Source organism: Pristiophorus japonicus, chromosome 8 (genome assembly GCF_044704955.1).
Source record: "Pristiophorus japonicus isolate sPriJap1 chromosome 8, sPriJap1.hap1, whole genome shotgun sequence".
NCBI lineage: Eukaryota > Metazoa > Chordata > Chondrichthyes > Pristiophoridae > Pristiophorus > Pristiophorus japonicus.
The window spans coordinates 49589706-49611671 of NC_091984.1; the positions used below are offsets into that span (position 1 = coordinate 49589706).

General features: G+C 43.0%; 1 protein-coding gene across 1 annotated transcript in view; it reads right to left on the reverse strand.

Annotated features, from left to right (window-relative positions):
* Positions 1–21966, reverse strand: part of elovl8b (ELOVL fatty acid elongase 8b) — a 70021-nt gene that overhangs the window by 12703 nt on the left and 35352 nt on the right. Inside the window, exons 5-6 of the mRNA XM_070886766.1 lie at positions 4904–4960; positions 2809–2923 (exon numbers count right to left, since the gene is read on the reverse strand). Coding sequence (XP_070742867.1) covers positions 2809–2923; positions 4904–4960 — 172 coding nt within the window. The remainder of the gene's footprint in view (positions 1–2808; positions 2924–4903; positions 4961–21966) is intronic.

Below are 21966 nucleotides of genomic sequence, written 5' to 3' on the forward strand. Positions count from 1 at the left end.
TATTTTCTATGTTTCTATCTAACTCCCTTTTGAATATATCTTATGAACTGGCCTCAACAACTCTCTGTGGTAGAGAATCCCACAGGTTAACAACTCTGAGTGAAGAAGTTTCTCCTCATCTCAGTCCGAAATGGCCTACCCTTTATCCTTAGACTGTGACTCCTGGTTCTAGACTTCCCCAGCATCGGGAACATTCTTCCTGCTTCTAACCTGTCCAATCCCATCTATGAGATCCCCTCGCATTCTTCTAAACTCCAGTGAATACAAGCCCAATCGATCCAGTCTCTCCTCATAAGTCAGTCCTGCCATCCCAGGAATCAGTCTGGTGAACCTTCGCTGCATTCCCTCAACAAGAAGGTCCTTCCTCGGATTAGGAGACCAAAACTGAACACAATATTCCAGGTGAGGCCTCACCAAGGCCCTGTACAACTGCAGTAAGACCTCCCTGCTCCTATACTCAAATCCTCTAGCTATGAAGGCCAACATGCCATTTGCCTTCTTCACCGCCTGCTGTACCTGCTTGCCAACTTTCAATGACTGATGTACCATGACATCCAGCTCTTGTTGCACCTCCCCTTTTCCTAATCTGTCACCATTCAGATATTCTGCCTTCATGTTTTTGCCACCAAAGTGGATAACCTCACATTTATCCACATTATACTGCATCTGCCATGCATTTGCCCACTCATCTAACCTGTCTAAGTCCCCCTGCAGCCTCTTAGCGTCCTCCTCACAGCTCACACCGCCATCCAGCTTAGTGTCATCTGCAAACTTGGAGATATTACATTCAATTCCTTCATCTAAATCATTAATGTATATTGTTAATAGCTGGGGTCCCAGCACTGAACCCTGCGGCACCCTACTAGTCACTGCCTGCCATTCTGAAAAGGACCAGTTTATTCCGACTCTCTGCTTCCTGTCTGCCAACCAGTTCTCTATCCACGTCAATACAATACCCCCAATACCATATGCCTTAATTTTGCACACTAATCTCTTGTGTAGGACCTTGCCAAAAGCCCTTTGAAATACACATCCACTGGTTCTCCCTTGTCCACTCTACTAGTTACATCCTCAAAAAATTCCAGAAGATTTGTCAAGCATGATTTCCCTTTCATAAGTCCATGCTGACTTGGACCGATCACGTCACTGCTTTCCAAATGCTCTGCTATTTCATCTTTAATAATTGATTCCAAAATTTTCCCCACCACCGATGTCAGGCTAACCAGTCTATAATTCCCTGTTTTCTCTCTCCCTCCTTTTTTAAAAAGTGGTGTTACATTAGCTACCCTCCAATCCATAGGAACTGATCCAGAGTCAATAGAATGTTGGAAAATGATTACCAATGCATCCACTATTTCTAGGGCCATTTCCTTAAGTACTCTGGGATGCAGACTATCAGGCCCTGGGGATTTATCGGCCTTCAATCCCATCAATTTCCCTAACACAATTTCCTGACTAATAAGGATTCCCTTCAGTTCCTCCTCCGCGCTAGACCCTCGGACCCCTAGTATTTCTGGAAGGTTATTTGTGTCTTCCTTAGTGAAGACAGAACCAAAGTATTTGTTCAATTGGTCTGCCACTTCTTTGTTCCCCATTATAAATTCACCTGATTCTGACTGCAAGGGACCGACATTTGTCTTCACTAACCTTTTTCTCTTCACATATCTATAGAAGCTTTTGCAGTCAGGAGGACATAGATAGACTGATGAAATGGCAGACACATAGCAGATGCAATTTAATTCCGATAAGTGGAAAGTGATACACTTTGGGAGAAATATGGAGAGGCAGTATAATCTAAATGGCATTATTTTAAGGAGGGTGCAGGAGCAGAGGGACCTGGGGGTGCAAATTCACAAATCCTTGAAAGGTGGCAGGGCAAGTTGAGAAGGTGAGTAAGAAAGTGTATAGGATACTTGGTTTTGTAAACAGGGGCATTGAATATAAAAACAAGTCATGCTAAACTTTTACAAGTCACTGGTTAGGCCTCAGCTGGAGTATTGTGTACAATTTTGGGGACCACACTTTAGGAAGGATGACAAGGCCTTGGAGAGGGTACAGAGAAGGTTCATCAGGGATGAAGGAGTTCAGTTATGTGGCGAGATTGGAGAAGCTGGGATTGTTCTCCTTAGAGCAGAAAAGGTTAAGGAGAGACCGAATATAGAAAGTATAAATAATTATGAGGCGATTTGAAAAAGGTTAGTAGGGAGAAACAGTTTTCTCTGGCAAGTGGCTTGATAATCAGAAGTCAGAGATTTAAAATAATTGGCAAACGATCCAAAGGGGAAATGAGAAGTTATTTTATGCAGAGGGTTCTGATGATCTGGAATGCACTTCCTGAAAGGGTGGTGGAATCAGATTCCATAGTAACTTTCAAAAGGCAATTGGACATGTATTTGAAGAGAACTAATTTGTAGGGTATTGGAGAGAAAGCTGGGTTGTGGGACTAAATTGGACATCTCTTTCGAATGGCCCCTTTCTATGCTGCAAGATTCTATGATTCTGGGGATTTTCCCCAGGTTGTTCACAATAAGCATGAAACCTGTTTACCATAGTGACTGCCGCACTAGAAGAGTTGAATATGTTAATTATAAAACACCAGCTATTTTGTCAACAAACTGACTGACCGGATGAAGATCTCCTATCTTGAATGATGTAATGGAATAGGGTGGTTTATTTGCTGATCATGTTAATTCATTGCGGTAACTTATCTTTGAAAATTTGATTTCAAAAGTACATGACTGATTATTTCATGTAAACATCCCCAAAGTCTGTACTTTTCCTACAGGTCACAATTTGAATAATACTTACACTGGCCCCCTGGTACATATTTCACTCCTGCCCACCAGTTGAAAATCATTGTGCCATGGTGATAAACATGAAGAAATGTGATCTGATTGTACTTTTTCCTCAGAATAAAAAATATCTGTCAAAAAACACAAAACCAAAACAGAGTTAGCAGGACAGGAGCAATGAAAAACCAAAGAAAAAAAGAAAGATATGCATGTGTCATATGTAAATCCATTCAAGCAAATTAAAAGACAAAATCTACTTCAATGATGAAGCTCAATTCAATCTAGTCCCTTGTCACTTATGGGCAATGATCAAAATGGACGACATTTATATTGTTATATTTTGTCTTAACTGAATAAATTTCTGTATCTGCGCAAAGAACAAACTAGAATCAACTGTACTTCATCCTGACTGAGGTTAAATTCAGTAATACAGGGTTCATTAGATTTGACGCATACTATTTAGGATACTCTCTAATTATCTGATACAGACAGACTCATCTATCACCAGCACAGTGCCATTAATGTTAGTCCAGATAAAGTACTTTTTTTTTTTAAAGTGTAGAATCTCTTAAGGAGATATTAGTATTGATTTTATTCAAATCTCATTTTGAAGCCATGAAAATCATATTTCACACTGGGAGATTAAATTTCTAATAGGATTGCATTCAGTCTCCTCTTGTGTGGCACTCCAGAGATAAATGTCAAAATAATTTAGCAGTCATTGCAATTGAAAAAAAATGCTTAGAATGTTCATTAAAATTCTATGGCAACGCAGATGTTATTCAGCTTTAAAATTTTTTTACATCATACTTAACTAGACTATAAAAAATATTAGTATGCAGATATATTTAGAGTTCCCTTTGTTTTCATGGATACACGTGCAAGTGTGTCGCCATGGAACACCAATGTGCAAAACGTAGCAAGTTAGCAGCTCATTCTCACTGCCCACAAGCCAAGCTCAAATTTCAGATACTGCTAATTAATGGCTGGCTGCTTTCAACTAGCATCAAAACCAGGATACTAACCCTGTTTATCAACCCAGTCTCTAGTAGGCAAAAATACCAAATCACAACACTATTACTGGCAAGTGATGCTCATTCATTTTGAGTTTGAGTTTGACCATGAAACCTGGAGTTTCCTTTTTGCTCCAACAAAGGTTGGAAAGATATGTGGTATAGGGTTTATCTTAAATGACATGAACGAACCACATTTAGCAAAAAAGCTCAAAACGGTCATTTAGTCCTCCCAGATCAAAGAAAGAGAAAAACCTTGCATTTATAATAGCACCTCATCACTTCCTTCAGAAATATTTCCAAGACTTAAAGCAAGTGAATGACTTGGAAGGATAGTAACTGTGCTGCAGGCAAACAGAGCTGCTATTTTGCACACAAGCTCCACAAACAGCAATGAGTTGAATGACCAGTTCATCTATTTTTGGTGGCATTTGTTGAGGGAAGAATGTTGGCCAGGACAGAGAGATCACTTACATTCTTCTTTCAATAGTGACATGGGATCCTTAAACATGCAGTTCAACAGAAAGATGGGGGCCTTGACTTTACATCTCAAAGTGGAAGCGCTAGTCTACATGAATGCACTCGTGGAGTGGAGCTTGAACAAAGAATTTTCTGACTTTGAGAATCTGAACCAAGCCAGCAGTTATTCTGTACTGAGCAGTGGTGTCAGCTAAAATAAAGCGCTCTTTAGACTGCCATGACAGACACAGTGAGACATGGGTTTAATTCCAGAGGAAAGGGGCACTGTTCTAATGAATTATACTCAATCTATCATCACAGATTTATTAATATATAGTAAAAACCTTTGCACTTGTGGCTTTAATGTCACTATAGAAAGTCAACTATCGTGCAAGGGGTGCAGTCACTAATCACCAAATTGAGACGGGTGAAAAATCCTTCCAACAGCTGATACTAACTAGCTCAACTAAGTCAATTGTGAATGTTGGTCTCTGATTCATAAACATCTCTAAAAACAAATTCCTGAGAAAAGCACCAATACTGGTTCTTAAAAGCAAGTAGTTTTGAAAACAAAATTCAATATAACCACTAAAATAATTGAAAGGATAGTACTTTTAAAATTAAAATATGGTCACTTACTGTATCCATCAGCTCAATAACTTTAGAGAAGAAAAACCACCAGCAGACATTTGCCATCTGTAAATAGACAAAAGGCGTTAAAAAGATAACGCTGCAAAATCTAAAATAAAAATGAAATGTTAGTAATGATAAACAGGTCCGACGCCATTTAATGTTTTGAGTAGAGGCCTTGCACAAATAATTTCCATGAGTCTCTGCTCAAAACAGTAACTTACCTTTTCTCTTTTCTGATGCTGACAGACCTGCTATGTAATTCGAATACCTTGCTTTAAAAAAAACTTCACAGCTCAGTCTTGCCTCACTTGCATCAACATTAAATTTCATCTGCCATTGTTCTGCTTAACTATCTATTTTGTCCGACACATTTTTAATTTCGACTGTCCCTCATCACCTGCAAATGTGGTCAAATTGTACTGAGTTTCTAAATCCAAATCAGTGATGTAATTCAGAAACAGTAGGTGGTCCAATGCTAATTCCTGGGTGCCCCACTCAGAATCCTCACCACCCCACCCCCAAACATAACTGTTAGAACAAATACATCCTCCAGTTAATTTCTCATCTATTGTCAAGATTTAGCCATAATCTCAATAACTTTGTAAAATGCCTTTTTGTAAATCTCGGTACACATCATAGTGCTATCCACTGGGCACTTGCTAGTTTCACTTCCTGAAAAGAGTCCAAAGGAGATTGGTCAGGCAGGATCGTCCCTTTCTGAATCTACACTGACAGCTGTTGACTAGGTTATTGTACAGATAATCCTCAAGTCTATTCCTAATAATACATTCCATTGTTTTACATGGTATTGAAGAAAGATTAATGGGTTTGTAGTAGATAGTGTCTGCTTTGTTGCCTTTTTTGAAAATGGGAACACCGTTTGCCCAGTTCTAATCTCCTGGTAACTCCCCAGGGTCCAGTCAATCCCCATAATGACAAATCTCCTGTCTAATCTCACTTAATAATCTGGGATAAATACTACCTATCTCGGAGGAATTATTTGTTTTGATCCCTTTTATTAATTAGTTTTTTGTACTAAATGCTTAAATTTAACACACAATAGTATCGGCAGGCTAGGCCCATAACAGTTACCTACAAATTGCAGCTGGAGTTGAGTTTTTAAAAGTCAGAACAATAACCATATGCAACATATGTATTTTGCTTTGGTTTGCAATGGTGGAAACAAAAGACACCTCATTTGATGCTGAAATCTTGGTAACAATGAATAAGCTGATTATCGACAATCAGAGTTGCTACCAACCCAGTGATCCATGTGCACATCCAATATTCCAAGCTCCAAACTAGGCCACATTAATCAACAAAGTATGTCTTCTACATCTCCATAGATAGATCCACACTTTGCAATACTTCACATAGTGTACATAACATTACTATACATTAAGTATAGGAAATATATGTGTTAGTAGCACCCAGTATTAGTAATTCTAGAATTAAAATGATTAATCAAATTATTAAATACCATGTCACCCCACCCCGACTTGTGCACAAACAGAAGTATGAAATCCAGTCAGTGATCGAGTGAGGAGTTGGTTGGAAAAAAGGGGAAGCAGCTGATGAAGCACAGGCAGGGCACATAAAATTAAGCTGTTGAAATAGCAACAGGGGTTTTACCGTGCCAGTGCTGAGCTATAACAAATATTGGAAGATCTTCCAGTGTCTAGACATCAGAGTTAATTGCCATGATTGCATTCATGTACCTTGTACCATTTAAGAGTGAACCGTGCACCAGCACGGGCTATATTTTATGTGGAGGACACAGCTAAAGAATCAACACATGTATTTTAATTTTACAATTCTGCAACAATCACAACATTTATATTGATTGCACAGTGATACAAGTCTAAACATCCATTATGTCGTTTGATAGTGAGGAAGAAAGCTGTAGACGGCAGGAAGATATCAACGGATTGGTCGGGTGGGCAGAAAAGTGGCAAATGGAATTCTATCCACAGAAGTGCGAGGTCACCATCATAGGCAGTCCCTCAGAATTGAGGAAGTCTTGCTTCCACTCTTAGAGTCCTTAGGTGGCTGAACAATTCAATACGAGAGCCACAGTCCCTGCCACAGGTGGAACAGACAGGCGTTGAGGGTAAGGAAGGGTGGGACAGGTTTGGGGAGGGCTAACAAGGCAAGGGAATACACAATGAGTGGTAGGATACTGAAAAGTGTAGAGGAAGAGAGGGACCTTGGAGTGCATGTCCACAGATCCCTGAAGGTAGCAGGACAGCTAGATAAGGTGGTTAAGAAGGCATACGGTATGCTTTCCTTTATTAGACGAGGCATAGCATACTAGAGCAGGGAGGTTATGCTTGAACTGTTTAAAACACGAGTTAGGCCACAGCTAGAGTACTGCGTGTAGTTCTGGTCACTACATTATAGGAAAGGTGTGATTGCACTAGAGAGTGTACAGAGGAGATTTAAGAGCATGTTGCCAGGACTGGAGAATTTTAGTTATGAGGAAAGATTGGATAGGCTGGGGTTGTTTGCTATGGAACAGAGGAGGCGGAAGGGAGACTTAATTGAGGGGTATAAAATTATGAGGGGCCTAGACAGAGTGGATAGGAAGGACCGATTTCCGTTAGCAGAGAGGTCAATAACCAGGGAGCATAATGATTGAGAGAAGGATTCAAGGGAAGTTGAAGCAAACCTTTTTCACCCAGAGGGTGAAGCGGGTCTAGAACCCACTGCCCGAAGGATGGTGGAGGCAGAAATCCTCTGCATTTAGAAAGTACTTGGATATGCACTTTAAATGCTGTAACCTACAAGGCTATGGACCAAGAGCTAGAAAGTGGGATTAGGCTGGATAGCTCTTTTTTTGGCTGGCATAGACACGATAGGCTGAATGGCCTCCTTCTGTGCAATAAATTTCTACGATTCCGTGCAAACAGTGATGCTGAGATGAAGAATGCAAATACAAATAGGCGAGGGCTGGTGGAAGTGGCGGGGGATTCAAGTCAATGGGGGTTTACAGTCATCATGGAAATCACCAATCACACAGGCTGCATAACAGTTTATATTTAAGGAAGAATGCAGCTGGAATATTGGCTTTCTTATTAATATTTAAGGATTTTTTGGTTTAATATTTGGAAATGGAACAATCTATTTTGGGAAGCCATCGTTAGCATCAACTATTCAGAGGTAAGGTATTGCAAAGATTAGGTACAGAATGAAACAAATTTTATTCTTCCCCAACAACCTGCCTTATCCAACCTCCATGGAGCACTCCTTCACCAGAGAGTGAATCGATCCATTTCTTACACAAGCCATTTTCTGTGAGATTCACAATTTATGGGCCGTTTTCAGCTGTGGATGCAACTACATTGAGATTATGTCCCTTTCCTTTTTAGAAGTAACATAAAAGCCCGCAATCAAATTGGACCTTTGAAGGAGTCACCCTCTTTGTGGTACAACAAAAACATTCCAAGAGCCACAGGAACATATTTCTCAAAACACAGATTAAAAAGTGAGTAGATATTATGTAGCGGTTTCGCATTTCTACATGGAATCCTCTTTACTAAATAGCCTAGCTTTTTGTTGCTTTCACTGGTACAAATGCAAAAAATCAATACGATAATCACAAGAGGGTGCTATTCCACCACCACTGAAAACTGCAATGCCGTGGATAGCATACTGTTACGATAATTTGTTCCACTAAGGCAGTGTAAGAGAAAGCATACAAGTCGGATAAAATTGTGGAGGGAGAGGCAAGGATAAACAGGCATGGGAAGAGAGAGGTCCAACATTATTCCATATAGTGAGTTAAACATTTTTTTTTAAAGTGAAGGTGCCTTGTGAGCCTGCCATCAAATGCCATTGAACCTTTTTTTAAATTAAAAAAACAATGGTTATCTCAGTGTTTTCCTCCACCCAAATTAATTTCATTTTTTCTGCTAGACCCTTAAAAATAATTTAAACATTGGCACAAACTCACATAACATACACAAGTGAGTTTAATTTCAGGCATGTGATCTGCAGGAACCTAGCTGCTTTATAAATGAAAAACAAAAATAGCTTTTAAATATTAAATGTAACCCACATTGAACCAAGAACATATTTTCCAGAATATCACAGCAATACATGTTAGAACATAAAAACATAAGAAATAGGAGCAGTAGGCCATACGGCCACTCGAGCCTGCTCCATTTAATACGATCATGGCTGATCCGATCATGGACTCAGCTCCACTTCCCTGTTCACCCCCCATAACCCCTTACACCCTTATCGTTTAAGAAACTGTATATTTCTGTCTCAAATTTATTCAATGTCCCAGCTTCTACAGCTCTCCAAGGCAGCGGATTCCACAGATTTACAACCCTCTGAGAGAAGAAATTCCTCCTCATCTCAGTTTTAAATGGGTGGCCCCTTATTCTAAGATCATGTCCTCTAGTTCTAGTCTCCCCCACCAGTGGAAACATCCTCTCTGCATCCACCTTGTCAAGCCCCCTCATAATCTTATACGTTTCGATAAGATCACCTCTCATTCTTCTGAATTCCAATGAGTAGAAAGCCCAACCTACTCAACCTTTCCTCATAAGTCAACCCCCTCATCCCTGGAATCAACCTCGTGAACCTTCTCTGAACCGCCTCCAAAGCAAGTATATCCTTTCATAAATATGGAAACCAAAACTGCATGCAGTATTCCAGGTGTGTCCTCACCAAAACCCTGTACAACTGTAGCAAGAATTCCCTGCTTTTATACTCCATCCCCTTTGCAATAAAGGCCAAGATTCCATTGGCCTTCCTGATCACTTGCTGTACCCACATGCTAACCTTTTGTGTTTCATGCACAAGTAACCCCGGTCCCACTGTACTGCAATCTTTCTCCATTTAAATAATAACTTACTCTTTTGATTTTTTTTCTGCCAAAGTGCATGACCTCACACTTTCCAACATTAGACTCCATCTGCCAAATTTTTGCCCACTCACTTAGCCTGTATGCCCTTTTGCAGATTTTGTGTGTCCTCCTCACACATTGCTTTTCCTCCCATCTTTGTATCGTCAGCAAACTTGGCTATGTTATACTCAGTCCCTTCCTCCAAGTCGTTAAAATAGATTGTAAATAGTTGGGGTCCCAGCACTGATCCCTGCGGCACCCCACCGGTTACTGATTGCCAACCCGAGAATGAACCATTTATCCCTCAAATAGAACCCTGCCATCACAGGCATCTCTTTAAAAACTGACCCCATTTAAATGAAGTTGAATCTATTCTGCAAATAAAAACGAGTTACTCCAGAAAGTTTACATGCATTCAAAAACATCAGTTAATCAATCATAGAATAAATGCTGGAACATCTCTACATCCGGTGTATACTTCTAAAATGTAGTCACTGATGGAATATAGGGAAGTGCCGCAGCCAATTTATGCACAAGAATGTCCCATAAATAAAATGGCCAGAGAATGTTTGGGGGATAAATAGAAACATAGAAATTTACAGCGCAGGAGGCCATTTCGGCTCATCGTGGCTGCGCCGGCCGACAAAGAGCCACACAGCCCTCGGGCAGCAGCCCTGAAGTTTACATATAAACCTGTGAACAATGGCGGAAAGGTATCCAGCCCAACCAGTTCGCCCCACACAACCGCGACACCCCTTATACTGAAAACATTCTACACTCCACCCCAACCGGAGCCATGTGATCGTCTGGGAGAGGCAAAAACCAGATTAAAAACCCAGAACAATTTGGGAAACAAAAATCTGGGAAAATTCCTCTCCGACCCATCCAGGCAATCGAAACTAGTCCAGATCATCTCCCTGGCTCTATCAGATTCCCTGCAGTACTGAGCATCATATCTGCGCCGGCTAACAAGAGATTATCTAGTCTAATCCTAATTACCATCTCTAGGTCTGTAACACTTGAAGTACCCATCCAACCATCTTTTAAATGTGGAGATTGTTTCTGCATCCACCACTCTTCCAGGCAGTGAGTTCAAGACTCCCACAACCCTCTGCGTGAAGAAGCCTCCTTCAAATCCCCTATCGCCATAACACCAGGTGAGCTCCCCTGCTCCTTTTCGAATAGTGCCATTGCATTTTTCTTTTTACATCCACCGGAGAAGGCCTTAGTAAATATCACATCTTAAAGACGGTACCTCCAACAGTGCAGCACTCATTCAGTATTGCACCAAAACTTCAGCCGAGATTACATAGAAACAAAGAAAATAGATGCAGGAGCAGGCCATTCGGCCCTTCGAGCCTGCACCACCATTCAATATTATGGTTGATCGTGCAACTTCAGTACCCCACTCGCACCTTCTCTCAATACCCCCTGATCCATTTAGCCATAAGGGCCACATCTAACTCCCTTTTGAATATATCCAATGAACTGGGCTCAACAACTTTCTGTGGTAGAGAATTCCATAGGTTCACAATTCTCTAGGTGAAAACGTTTATCTTCATCTCGGTTCGAGATCGCTTACCCCTTATCCTTAGACTGTGACGCCTGGTTCTGGACTTCAACATCGGGAACATTCTTCCTGCATCTAACCTGTCCAATCCCGTCAGAATTTTATATGATTCTATGAGATCCCCTCTCATTCTTCTAAATTCCTGTGAATATAAGCCTAGTTGATCCAGTCTTTCTTCATATGTCAGTTCTGCCATCCCGGGAATCAGTCTGGTGAACCTTTGCTGCACTCCCTCAACAGCAAGAATGTCCTTCCTCAGATTAGGAGACCAAAACTGCACACAATATTCAAGGTGTGGCCTCATCAAGGCGCTGTACAACTGCAGCAAGATCTCCCTGCTCCGATACTCAAATCCTCGCGCTATGAAGGCCAACATGTCATTTGCTTTCTTTACTGCCTGCTGTACCTACATGCCTACTTTCAATGACTGTCACACAATAAGAGCAAACCTGAGGACTGGGAGAAATTTAGAATTCAGCAGAGGACGACAAAGGGTTTAATTAGGAGGGGGAAAATAGGGTATGAGAGGAAGCTTGCTGGGAACATAAAAACTCACTGCAAAAGCTTCTATACATATGTGAAGAGAAAAAGATTAGTGAAGACAAACTTAGTTCCCTTGCAGTCAGAGTCGGGTGAATTCATAATGGAGAACAAAGAAATGACAGACCAATTGAACAAATACTTTGATTCGGTCTTCACGAAGGAAGACACAAATAACCTTCTGGAAATAATACAGGACCGAGGGTCTAGTGAGAAGGAGGAACTGAAGGATATCCTTATTAGGCGGGAAATTGTGTAGGGAAATTGATGGGCGTTAAGGCCGATAAATCCCCGGGGCCTGGTAGTCTGCATCCCAGAGTACTTAAGGAAGTGGCCATAGAAATAGTGGATGCATTGGTGATCATTTTCCAACAGTCCCTATGGACAGGAGGGTAGCTAATATAACACCACTTTTTTTAAAAAGGAGGGAGAGAAAAGGGGTTAGTCTGACATCAGTAAGGAGAAAATGTTGGAATCAATTATTAAAGATGAAATAGTAGCGCATTTGGAAAGCAGGGACAGGATTGGTCCAAGTCAGCATGGATTTATGAAGGGGAAATCATGCTTGACAAATCTTCTGGAATTTTTTGAGGATGTAACTAATAGAGTGGACAAGAGAGAACCAGTGGATGTGGTGTATTTGAACTTTCAAAAGGCTTTTGATAAGGCCCCACACAAAAGATTGGTGTGCAAAATTAAAGCACATGGTATTGGGGGTAATCTACTGACGTGGATAGAGACCTGGTTGGCAGATAGGAAGCAGAGAGTCGGGATAAACGGGTCCTTTTCAGAATGGCAGGCAGTGACTAGTGGGGTGCCGGAAGGTTCAGAGCTGGGATTCCAGCTATTTACAATATACATTAATGATTTAAATGGAGGAATTGAGTGTAATATTTCCAAGTTTGCAGATGACACTTAGCAAGGTGGCGGTGTGAGCTGTGAGGAAGACGCTAAGAGGCTTCAGGGTGACTTGGACAGGTTAGGTGAGTGGGCAAATGCAGTATAATGTGGATAAATGTGAGGTTATCCACATTGGAGGCAAAAACACGAAGGCAGAATATTATCTGAATGGTGGCAGATTAGGAAAAGGGGAGGTGGAACATGACCTGGGCATCATGGTTCATCAGTCATTGAAAGCTGGCATGCAGGTACAGCAGGCGGTGAAGAAGGCAAATGATATGTTGGCCTTCATAGCTAGGGGATGTGAGTATAGGAGCAGGGAGGTCTTACTGCAGTTGTACAGGGCCTTAGTGAGGCCTCACCTGGAATATTGTGTTCAGTTTTGGTCTCCTAATCTGAGGAAGGACATTCTTGCTATTGAGGGAGTGCAGCGAAGGTTCACCAGACTGATTCCAGGGATGGCAGCACTGACATATGAGGAGAGGGCAGCACTGACATATGAGGAGAGAATGGATCGATTGGGCCTGTATTCACTGAAGTTTAGAAGGATGAGAGGGGATCTCAGAAACACATAAAATTCTGATGGGACTGGACAAGTTCAATGCAGGAAGAATGTTCCTGATGCTGGAGAAGTCCAGAACCAGGGGACACAGTCTAAGGATAAGGGGTAAGCCATTTAGGACTGAGATGAGGAGAAACTTCTTCACTCAGAGTTGTTAACCTGTGGAATTCTCTACCACAGAGAGTTGTTGATGCCAGTTCATTCAAGATGCAGTTAGATATGGCCCTTACGGCTAAAGGGATCAAGGGGTATGGAGAGAAAGCAGGAAAGGGATACTGAGGTGAATGATCAGCCATGATCTTACTGAATAGTAGTACAGGCTCAAAGGGCCAAATGGCCTGCTCCTATTTTCTATGTACCATGACACCCAGGTCTCGTTGCACCTCCCCTTTTACTAATCTGTTACCAATCAGATAATATTCTGCCTTCCTGTTTTTGCCACCAAAGCGGATAACATCACATTTATCTACATTATACTGCATCTGCCATGCATTTGCCCACTCAGCAATCCTGTCCAAGTCACCCTGCAGCCTCTTAGCATCTTCTTCACAGCTCACACTACCACCCAGCTTAATGTCATCTGCAAACTTGGATATATTACATTCAATTCCTTCGTCTAAATCATTAATGTATATTGTAATTAGCTGGGGTCCCAGCACTGAACCTTGCGGCACCCCACTAGTCACTGTCTGCCAAGCCTGCAGTGGGGCTTAAACCTGCTGACACAGAAGTGAGAACACTACCACTGATAGCTAGGTAGAAAGGGGCAAACTAAAAAAAGAACCTAAATGAATAACTTGTGCTGCTATTACATTAATCATCGGATTGTGTGCACGACTGGTTTGAGACTTAGCAACATTAATAAAATACCTAATGACATTTCCCCCCTGCCCCAATCAAGGCATTTGAGATTGCAGCACTGAAATACAGTTACAAAGTCTTGCAAGGTATTTACAGCACGGAAACAGGCCACTCAGCCCAACAAGTCCATGTTGGTGTTTATGCCGCACATGAGCCTCCTCACCCCATCAACATATCATTATTCTATTCCTTCATGTGTTTATGTAGCTTCCCCTTAAATGCATCTATGCTAATCATCTCAACCACTCCCCATGACAGCGAGTTAACATTCACACCACTCTCTGGCTCGATACCGGAAGCCCGTGTGGTGGCTGGTGTGCAAAAACAACCACACATTAAAAAAATCCACACACAGGCATTTTTCACCCTTCAACGTATAGTTCGGGACCTGGAATTTTAGGTGATTCATTGAAACACCTGTGAACTCATCCCTTTTTGGCGTGGAAGGAAGTCATCCTCGTTTCTTGGGACTGCCTAGGATAATGATGACGACGACGCTCTGGGTAAAGAAGTTTCTCCTGATTTCCGTTTTGGATTGATTAGTGACTATCTTAAAGGGCTCAATTTTCCCCAGTGCCGTTTTTGGCGTATTTCAAGAGTTCCGTCCATTTTTTGGGGGCCTGACCGCCAAAAAAAAGCCAGTTGTGTGTGAGAACTTTAATTCTCAGTGGAAAAACGTCAGAGCTGCAATATGCAACACAGCTCAAGGACCAAGAATTTGTCACAGCACAAAGTAGAGGCACTAGTTATTGTAATTGAGGCCAGATGGCACGAGCTGGACACCAGCAGAGGTCAAATAAAAGTTACACCAAAAGAAATGAATAAACGCTGGAAACAACTTTCACAAGATTACGGTGCAATAGTGACCACCCCAAGGTCCGGAGACCAGTGCAGAAAGACCAGTGGTAGGACCTTGGTCAAGTAGTTAGTGCAAGTAATATTTTCATTTATTCACTGGAATTGCAATTGTAAATGTGACCATCTGTATGTCCCACTCAGCAAAAAGACACCCTCTCTAAAAAGTTATATTTTCACCTTTGCAAAGGAAGGTGGCACACAACAGAGAGAGAACTCGAACAGGTGGAGGCCCAGCAAATCTGCAGCCACTGACCCGTGGAAGAGAGGGTCACTGCTTTAATTATTCCTGGGAGAGGGAGAGGGCGAGTCCTGCAAATTCCACAATCTGGCTTTGCTAAATGTTAAGTACTGTGCGGGCTAGCCACGCTTCGGTTCATGGGGATGACTCCATCAGCTACGCTTCGGATGATGCAATGTGCTATCATTCATCGTGGTCCTTCAAATGAGCCTGCTGCCTGTGCTGTGTGAGCCTACTCATGTTACCCACCCTGCCCCCTCCTCTGCTGCTAACCATTTGTCTGTTCCGTTAAAATTTGCAGAACTTCAGGCCAACCCTGACGAGGCTGAAGCCGATACAGATGATGATTCAGACGCGGACGAGCCTGAAGAGGAGAACATCTTCCAATCCAACCTTCCAGACCAAGAGCATGGGGCTAAGGGGAGGGAGAGGGGGAGGATGAAGCTCCCACTGAAGTCGTATGCTCCAACCATTAAGGTGCCAGCCCCTTTCTGGAGTGGTGCGAGTGTTGGGACATTTCCTGGTTTCACACTGTCCGAGGCTGCGGGTTCCAGTGGGGTGCAGCGAGGCAAAACCAGGGCCCCAACATCCGAGGCTGTGGGTCCCAGTGGGGTGCAGCAAGCCACACCCAGGGTAAGGAAGGGAAGGAGAGCTCGACAGCACTCTCCTGAGATGCAGGATATAATAGATGTGGTTCAGATGATGGCAATGAGTGGGGAGAGCATTAACCTTACGCGATCACTCCTGGGCACTATCGGTGGGGTGGGTGATGAGGTATTGGGAGTGTTGCGACACTCACGAGAAATGGGAGCACTGTCCGGGCACATTAGGGAGGGAATGTCCCAGGTAGTTGAGACGCTGGCGGGGCACACGAGGGAAGTAATGTCGGAGGTAGCTGCTACAATAAGGGAAGATGCCCTGATGGAATCAACTGCCACTCCAATCCCCAGACCAACCTCGGAAGAGGCCCAAGCTGGGCCTTCCACATTACCGCCTGCCCCCTCCCCCCCATCAAGAAGTGCATATTACCAGAGATGTTTGAAAGAATAAGCTTGGCACCAACCCGAGAAACGCTGTGCCACTGCCAGCGGGCAGGAGTGGAGTCAACAAGACCAAGCGCAGCGGGCGGTGTTAGAATAAGGTGGAGCAGAGATGGGTGCGGCATTTCTTTGCTGCTGTTATTATTGTTGTCACTGTTGTTCTTATGTTATTGTTATTTAACTTGTAAATTTACAAGTTTGTAAGTGATCTTAACTGAATAGTTTAAAGTTTGATAACTTTAATAAAAAAATTATTATAAGTACAAACAAGTGTTAAAATTTGGAATAAAATATATATTTTAAATTATAACTGAATTATTTACATTATTTGTTCCATTATTAATACTACACAACATTACGGAACAGGTCCAAACAGTAAACATGGTCCATTTTGAATAGTTATTGCTAAGCCTTCAGGCAGTAAAGCGTTCACGGATGAGCTGCTGGCGCAAGGCTTGAGCAATTGTTAAAGGGACACGACGGCCCGCCCTCCTCCGCTGCCGTGCTCCAGGTTCAGGTAGTTACATGGCTTCATTGTCCTCCTCGTCATCTGCATCTTCCTCCTCATCATCAGCCACTCTCATGTCAGGTGGGTCTTCTACTACCAGTTGCTGTTGCCTCATGATGGCCAAGTTGTGCAGCATGCAGAAGACAACAGTGAACTGACCGATAATCTCAGGGGAGTAGCCTTCGGAATGGTCCAGGCATCAGAAATTATGCTTCAAAATGCTAATGGCTCTCTCTATTATGCTGCGTATCACAATGTGCGACTTGTAGTATTCCCAGTCAGCTTCCGTCCGAGTTACACGCAGGGGTGTGATTAGCCAGGTGGGCGAGGCCGTGCCCTTTGTCCCCCAGCAGTCAGCTCTGCCTTTCTGACTGCTGCTGAAACATGACAAATATAGCACTCTCGCATAGGATGAAAGCATCATGGGTGCTCCCAGGGTATCCGCACCAACTGCCACGATGCGATGCATGTTGTCACAGACGAGCTACACGTTCATGGAGTGGAAGCCTTTTCTGTTCCTGTACAACCCGGAATCCTCCAAAGATGCTCTCATGGCGATGTGGATACAATCAATGCAGCCCTGTACCTTTGGGAAGTCAGCGATCCTGGAGAAGCCCACAGCCCTGTCATGCATTGCCTGGGCAGTCATGGAGAACTTTATGTAGTCATTTCCCCAGGCATATAGTGCAGCAGTCACCTGCCGAATGCAGATATGTGTTGCATGTTGAGAAATGGCGCACATCCCCAGTTGCGGCTTGGAATGATGCAGATGCATAAAATGAAAGTGCAGCTGTAACCGTTAATTCAACTGATAAAGCAGTCCTCCTGATGCTTCGAGGGTGCAGGTCTGCTTTTACTAACACACAGATCTCGGTTGCAACTTCTTTGTGGAAACACAGCCTTCTCACACAGTCTGCATCACTCAGGTGCAGGTATGAACGCCTGTCTCAATATGCCCGAGGGGGTAAGGCTTCCTGCCCAGCACCCTACGGGCTCGGAGGTTCCTCATGTGATGCTGTCGAATCAATTGTCTCCTCCGCAGCACCATGATGCAGAAGGCTTGCACAAGGTATGACATTGTCAGTATTGCCCCCCCCTATAATTAAATTGCAACTTTGCAACAACCTCAAAACACTAGGGCAAAGAACCTACACCTTTTTTTCTTCTCTCTCTCCCTCCAAGTTGGATGCCCTAGTATGGACCACACCCTGGTCTGCACATGTGCAATTGCCTTGCTTACAACAGGAAGCTAGGCATTCAATGAAGACATTTTGGGCAAAGTGTAATGAAATTCTTGAATTTATTATTTTTTTCAAAGTACCACCCCAACACCGAACCACTCCTCATCGGGCTCGAAGCGTCATCCGGCAGAATTGCTCCCGTGCCCGGACACAGGGGCTTGTGGCTCGGCTTCCACCACCTGCCCCCCCACCACACCCGGGCTTCTTTTGAAGCCGAGCCCCAAGGTCCTGTGTCCGGGCGAGAGAGTAATTCTGCCGGCCGACGCTCCGACCCTCAAGTCCAATGAGGAGAGGTTTGGTGGTGGGAAGATACTTTGAAAAAAATCAAAAATTCAAGAATTGCTTTACACTTCCAATTTCTCCCTTTTGGTGTTCAAAAAATGAAGATTTATGATGCATATTCTCTGTCTTCTTCACTCCCTCCAAAACTCCAGCTAAAAACAATGGCGTCTTTCTGTGCCGATTTTGTAACGTGTGCTGACTTTTGTTAAGTGTCCAGAAGGTTGTTTGGGAGTGGTCACATACGTCGTCATAGAAAAAATGTAAGTTGGCCAAACTTGCTAAAATGTCAAAAACTGGCGCAGCTATCAGGTTACGCCCCCATGAGGCAAAAAAACCTTAACCTAAAAAAATTGTATGAGTAAAAGTGAATTACCCTGGCGCAGACACTTTGGGGAAACTTGGAGATTGTTATTTGCTCAAAAAAAAACGGTGCACGCCAAAAAAAGGGCACAGATAATTGGGGAAAATTGAGCCCATATTTATGTCCCTAGTTTTGGACACCTCACAAGTGGAAAAAAAATCTCAAACCCTTTAATAATCCTAAAGATCTTTATTACATAAATAATTCGTGAAATAATTTTAAACAGTTTAATTTCTTTTTACACAACAGGAACTTTAAGTTCTATAGCGCCTTTAACGTAGTAAAACGTCCCAAGGTGTTTCACAGGAGTGTCAAGACAAAATTTGGATTTATTAGTAACTATCTTATATTTATGGCCCCTAGTTCTGGTCTCTCCCACAAGTGGAAACATCTTCGCTTTGTCTACCCGATCAAACCCCTTTCATAAACTTGAAGATCTCTATCAGTTCATCCCTCAGCCTTCTCTTTTCTAGAGAACTCTGAGTGTGGTCTAACCAAGGAATATGGAGGCCGGAACGGTGCACAGTGCTTGAAGTGTGATCTAACCAAGGTAAATGGAGACCAGATTGATTCTCCCTCTGAATTACTATTTGTATAAATTTAGTTCAGAACATTTACTTCGAACCTTTAAATATACAAGAAGCATGGAAGGAATTGTATGGCAGAAAAATTAAGCATCCGAGACTTTTGGTTTGCTGAAAGAAATGCCTTTTTTCCTAATAGTCTGCCTATTCAATAATTGTTGCGTGGCAATCACTTTGGTGGCAAATAAATGTTTTTAAACCACACTTGACTGCTTCCTGTGCTTCTTCGAGCATTCCCAATAATCACCATTTTCAGTTGAACAATATGTTTTTAAAATAGATGGGTGATAAGACTGTCATCTTAGAATATTCCTGCAGTGATTAAGAATTGCTGCACAGCTGCCGCCTTTGGTAATATTTATGTACTCGAAATATTTCATCTTCAAATAAAAACAGAGTTACCCGATACGTCAGTGGGCCAACACGTCACACCTAGTATGAGACTGAACAATAAAGATGAGGAGGTTTGATTCTGGGTTTGTGCTGAGTTAGATGGGGCAGCAGTACAAGTACTACATTTGGCTTGAGCTCTTTGTGCTAGGGAAGAGACAAAGAACCATGTCCCAACTTCAGATCTTTTTCCAGTGACAATTGCTTGCTTTCCCCTTCACCCAAGGCTAAGAAAATTGGGCGTGAGCACAATCAAACTCTGGTATTATGCTCGCCTCCCCTGGTCAAACTGTCTACTGACACTCGCTGTTGAGACTCATATCATCATCATAGTCAGTCCCTCGGAATCAAGGAAGGCTTGATTCCACTCATAGCATGAATTCTTAGGTGGCTGTTCAGTCCAATATGAGAACCACAGTCTCTGTCACAGGTGGGACAAACAGTGGTCGAAGGAAAGGGTAGGCGGGGAGTCTGGTTTGCCGCACGCTCCTTCCGCTGCCTGCGCTGGATTTCTGCATGCTCTCGGCAACAAGACTCGAGGAGCTCAGCGCCCTCCCGGATGCACTTCCTCCACTTCTGCTGGTCTTCGGCCAGGGACTCCCAGGTGTCAGTAGGGATGTCGCACTTTATCAGGGAGGTTTTGAGGGCGTCCTTGTTAGGTTTCCACTGCCCACCTTTAGCTCATTTGCCGTGGATGAGTTCAGAGTCGAGCACTTGCTTTGGGAGTCTCGTGTCTGGCATGCGAACTATGTGGCCTGCCCAGCGGAGCTGATCAAGTGTGGTCAGTGCTTCAATGCTGGGGATGTTGGCCTGGACAAGGATGCTAATGTTGGTGCGTCTGTCCTCCCAAGGGATTTGAAGGATCTTGAGGAGACATTGTTAGTGATATTTCTCCAGCAACTTGAGGTGTGTACTGTACATGGTCCACGTCTCAGCCATACAGGAGGGCACGTATTACTACAGCCCTGCAAACCATGAGCTTGGTGACAGTCTTGAGGGCCTGGTCTTCAAACACTCTTTTCCTCAGGCAGCCAAAGGCTGCACTGGACGTGGTGCTGCATCTCGTCGTCAATGCCTGCTGTTGTTGATAGGAGGTTTCGAGATAAGGGAAGTGGTCCACGTTGTCCAGGGCCGCGCCGTAGATCTTGATGTCTGGGGGGACAGTGCTGTGCAGTGATGACAGGCTGGTGGAGGACCTTTGTCTTACTGATGTTTAGCGTAAGGCCCATACTTTCATATGCCTCAGTAAATATGTTGACTATGTCCTGGAGTTCAGCTTGTGTGTGTGCACAGACGCAGGCGTTGTCCGCGTACTGTAGCTCGACCACAGAAGTTGGTGTGGAATAGCCAGCTATTAAATCTGAAGCACTGGCAGCTACTGCTCGAGCATTAATCGAATATTTTTTATAGTTCTGTTTGTTACTTCAAAAAAAAACATTTGCTTTTCACACTGCTTGTTGCCAAGGACATGTCTGATCTGGGGAGGGGGCATCGCACACCAATAGTGCAAAACAAGAGATTTCTCCACGAGACTTCTCCATGACAGCTATCAATGTCGGTTCACGACTGACAGGATTTTCCGTTCTTGCCCTCCATGTCCCCTTTCCACCAATAAGCAAGACAGCTCTTCACTTGTGTGTGTTATGCCATGCACATGTACATCAACACAACTCCATCTGAGGCAGTCTCACATTAACCTGGGAGGAACACTGAAGCTTTCAAATAATGAATATATTCAGGCGGAGACAGAAAAACTAAAACCAATTACCTTCAAGTGTGCACAGAGCGCAACGATGTCAAGAAGTTCTAATAGCTATTTTAGATTTAGAAAATTCATTTATTTTCTTAACTAGAGGGATATACTCCCTTTTTATACTACTTTACATTTTCTATTTTCAAACCTTCTCTCCAAATCATGCACTCATCCATAGCGGACAGGTCTCTGCCAATGTCACTCTGAAGCTAACCACTATGAATTATATGACCACGGCTTGGGGTGATGCATGGTGCAGGTTTTCCTCTACTTCAATATCTGACAGAGTGCTAGTTTTGACTGCTTTCTACAGCAGCATTGGTAAGATCAAGAACAAATCTTCATTCCATCACTCCATGAGATATTTGGTGTTCCAAAATCCCAAAAAGGGGATGGGACAGGTACGGATATAAAATAGGGTCGTACAGCGTACTAGAAATATTGCATCATATATACACCAGCATTAAATTCTAATTTTCAGCTTGTGGAACAGCCTTGATTCCCACATTAAAAACTTTATTGATAA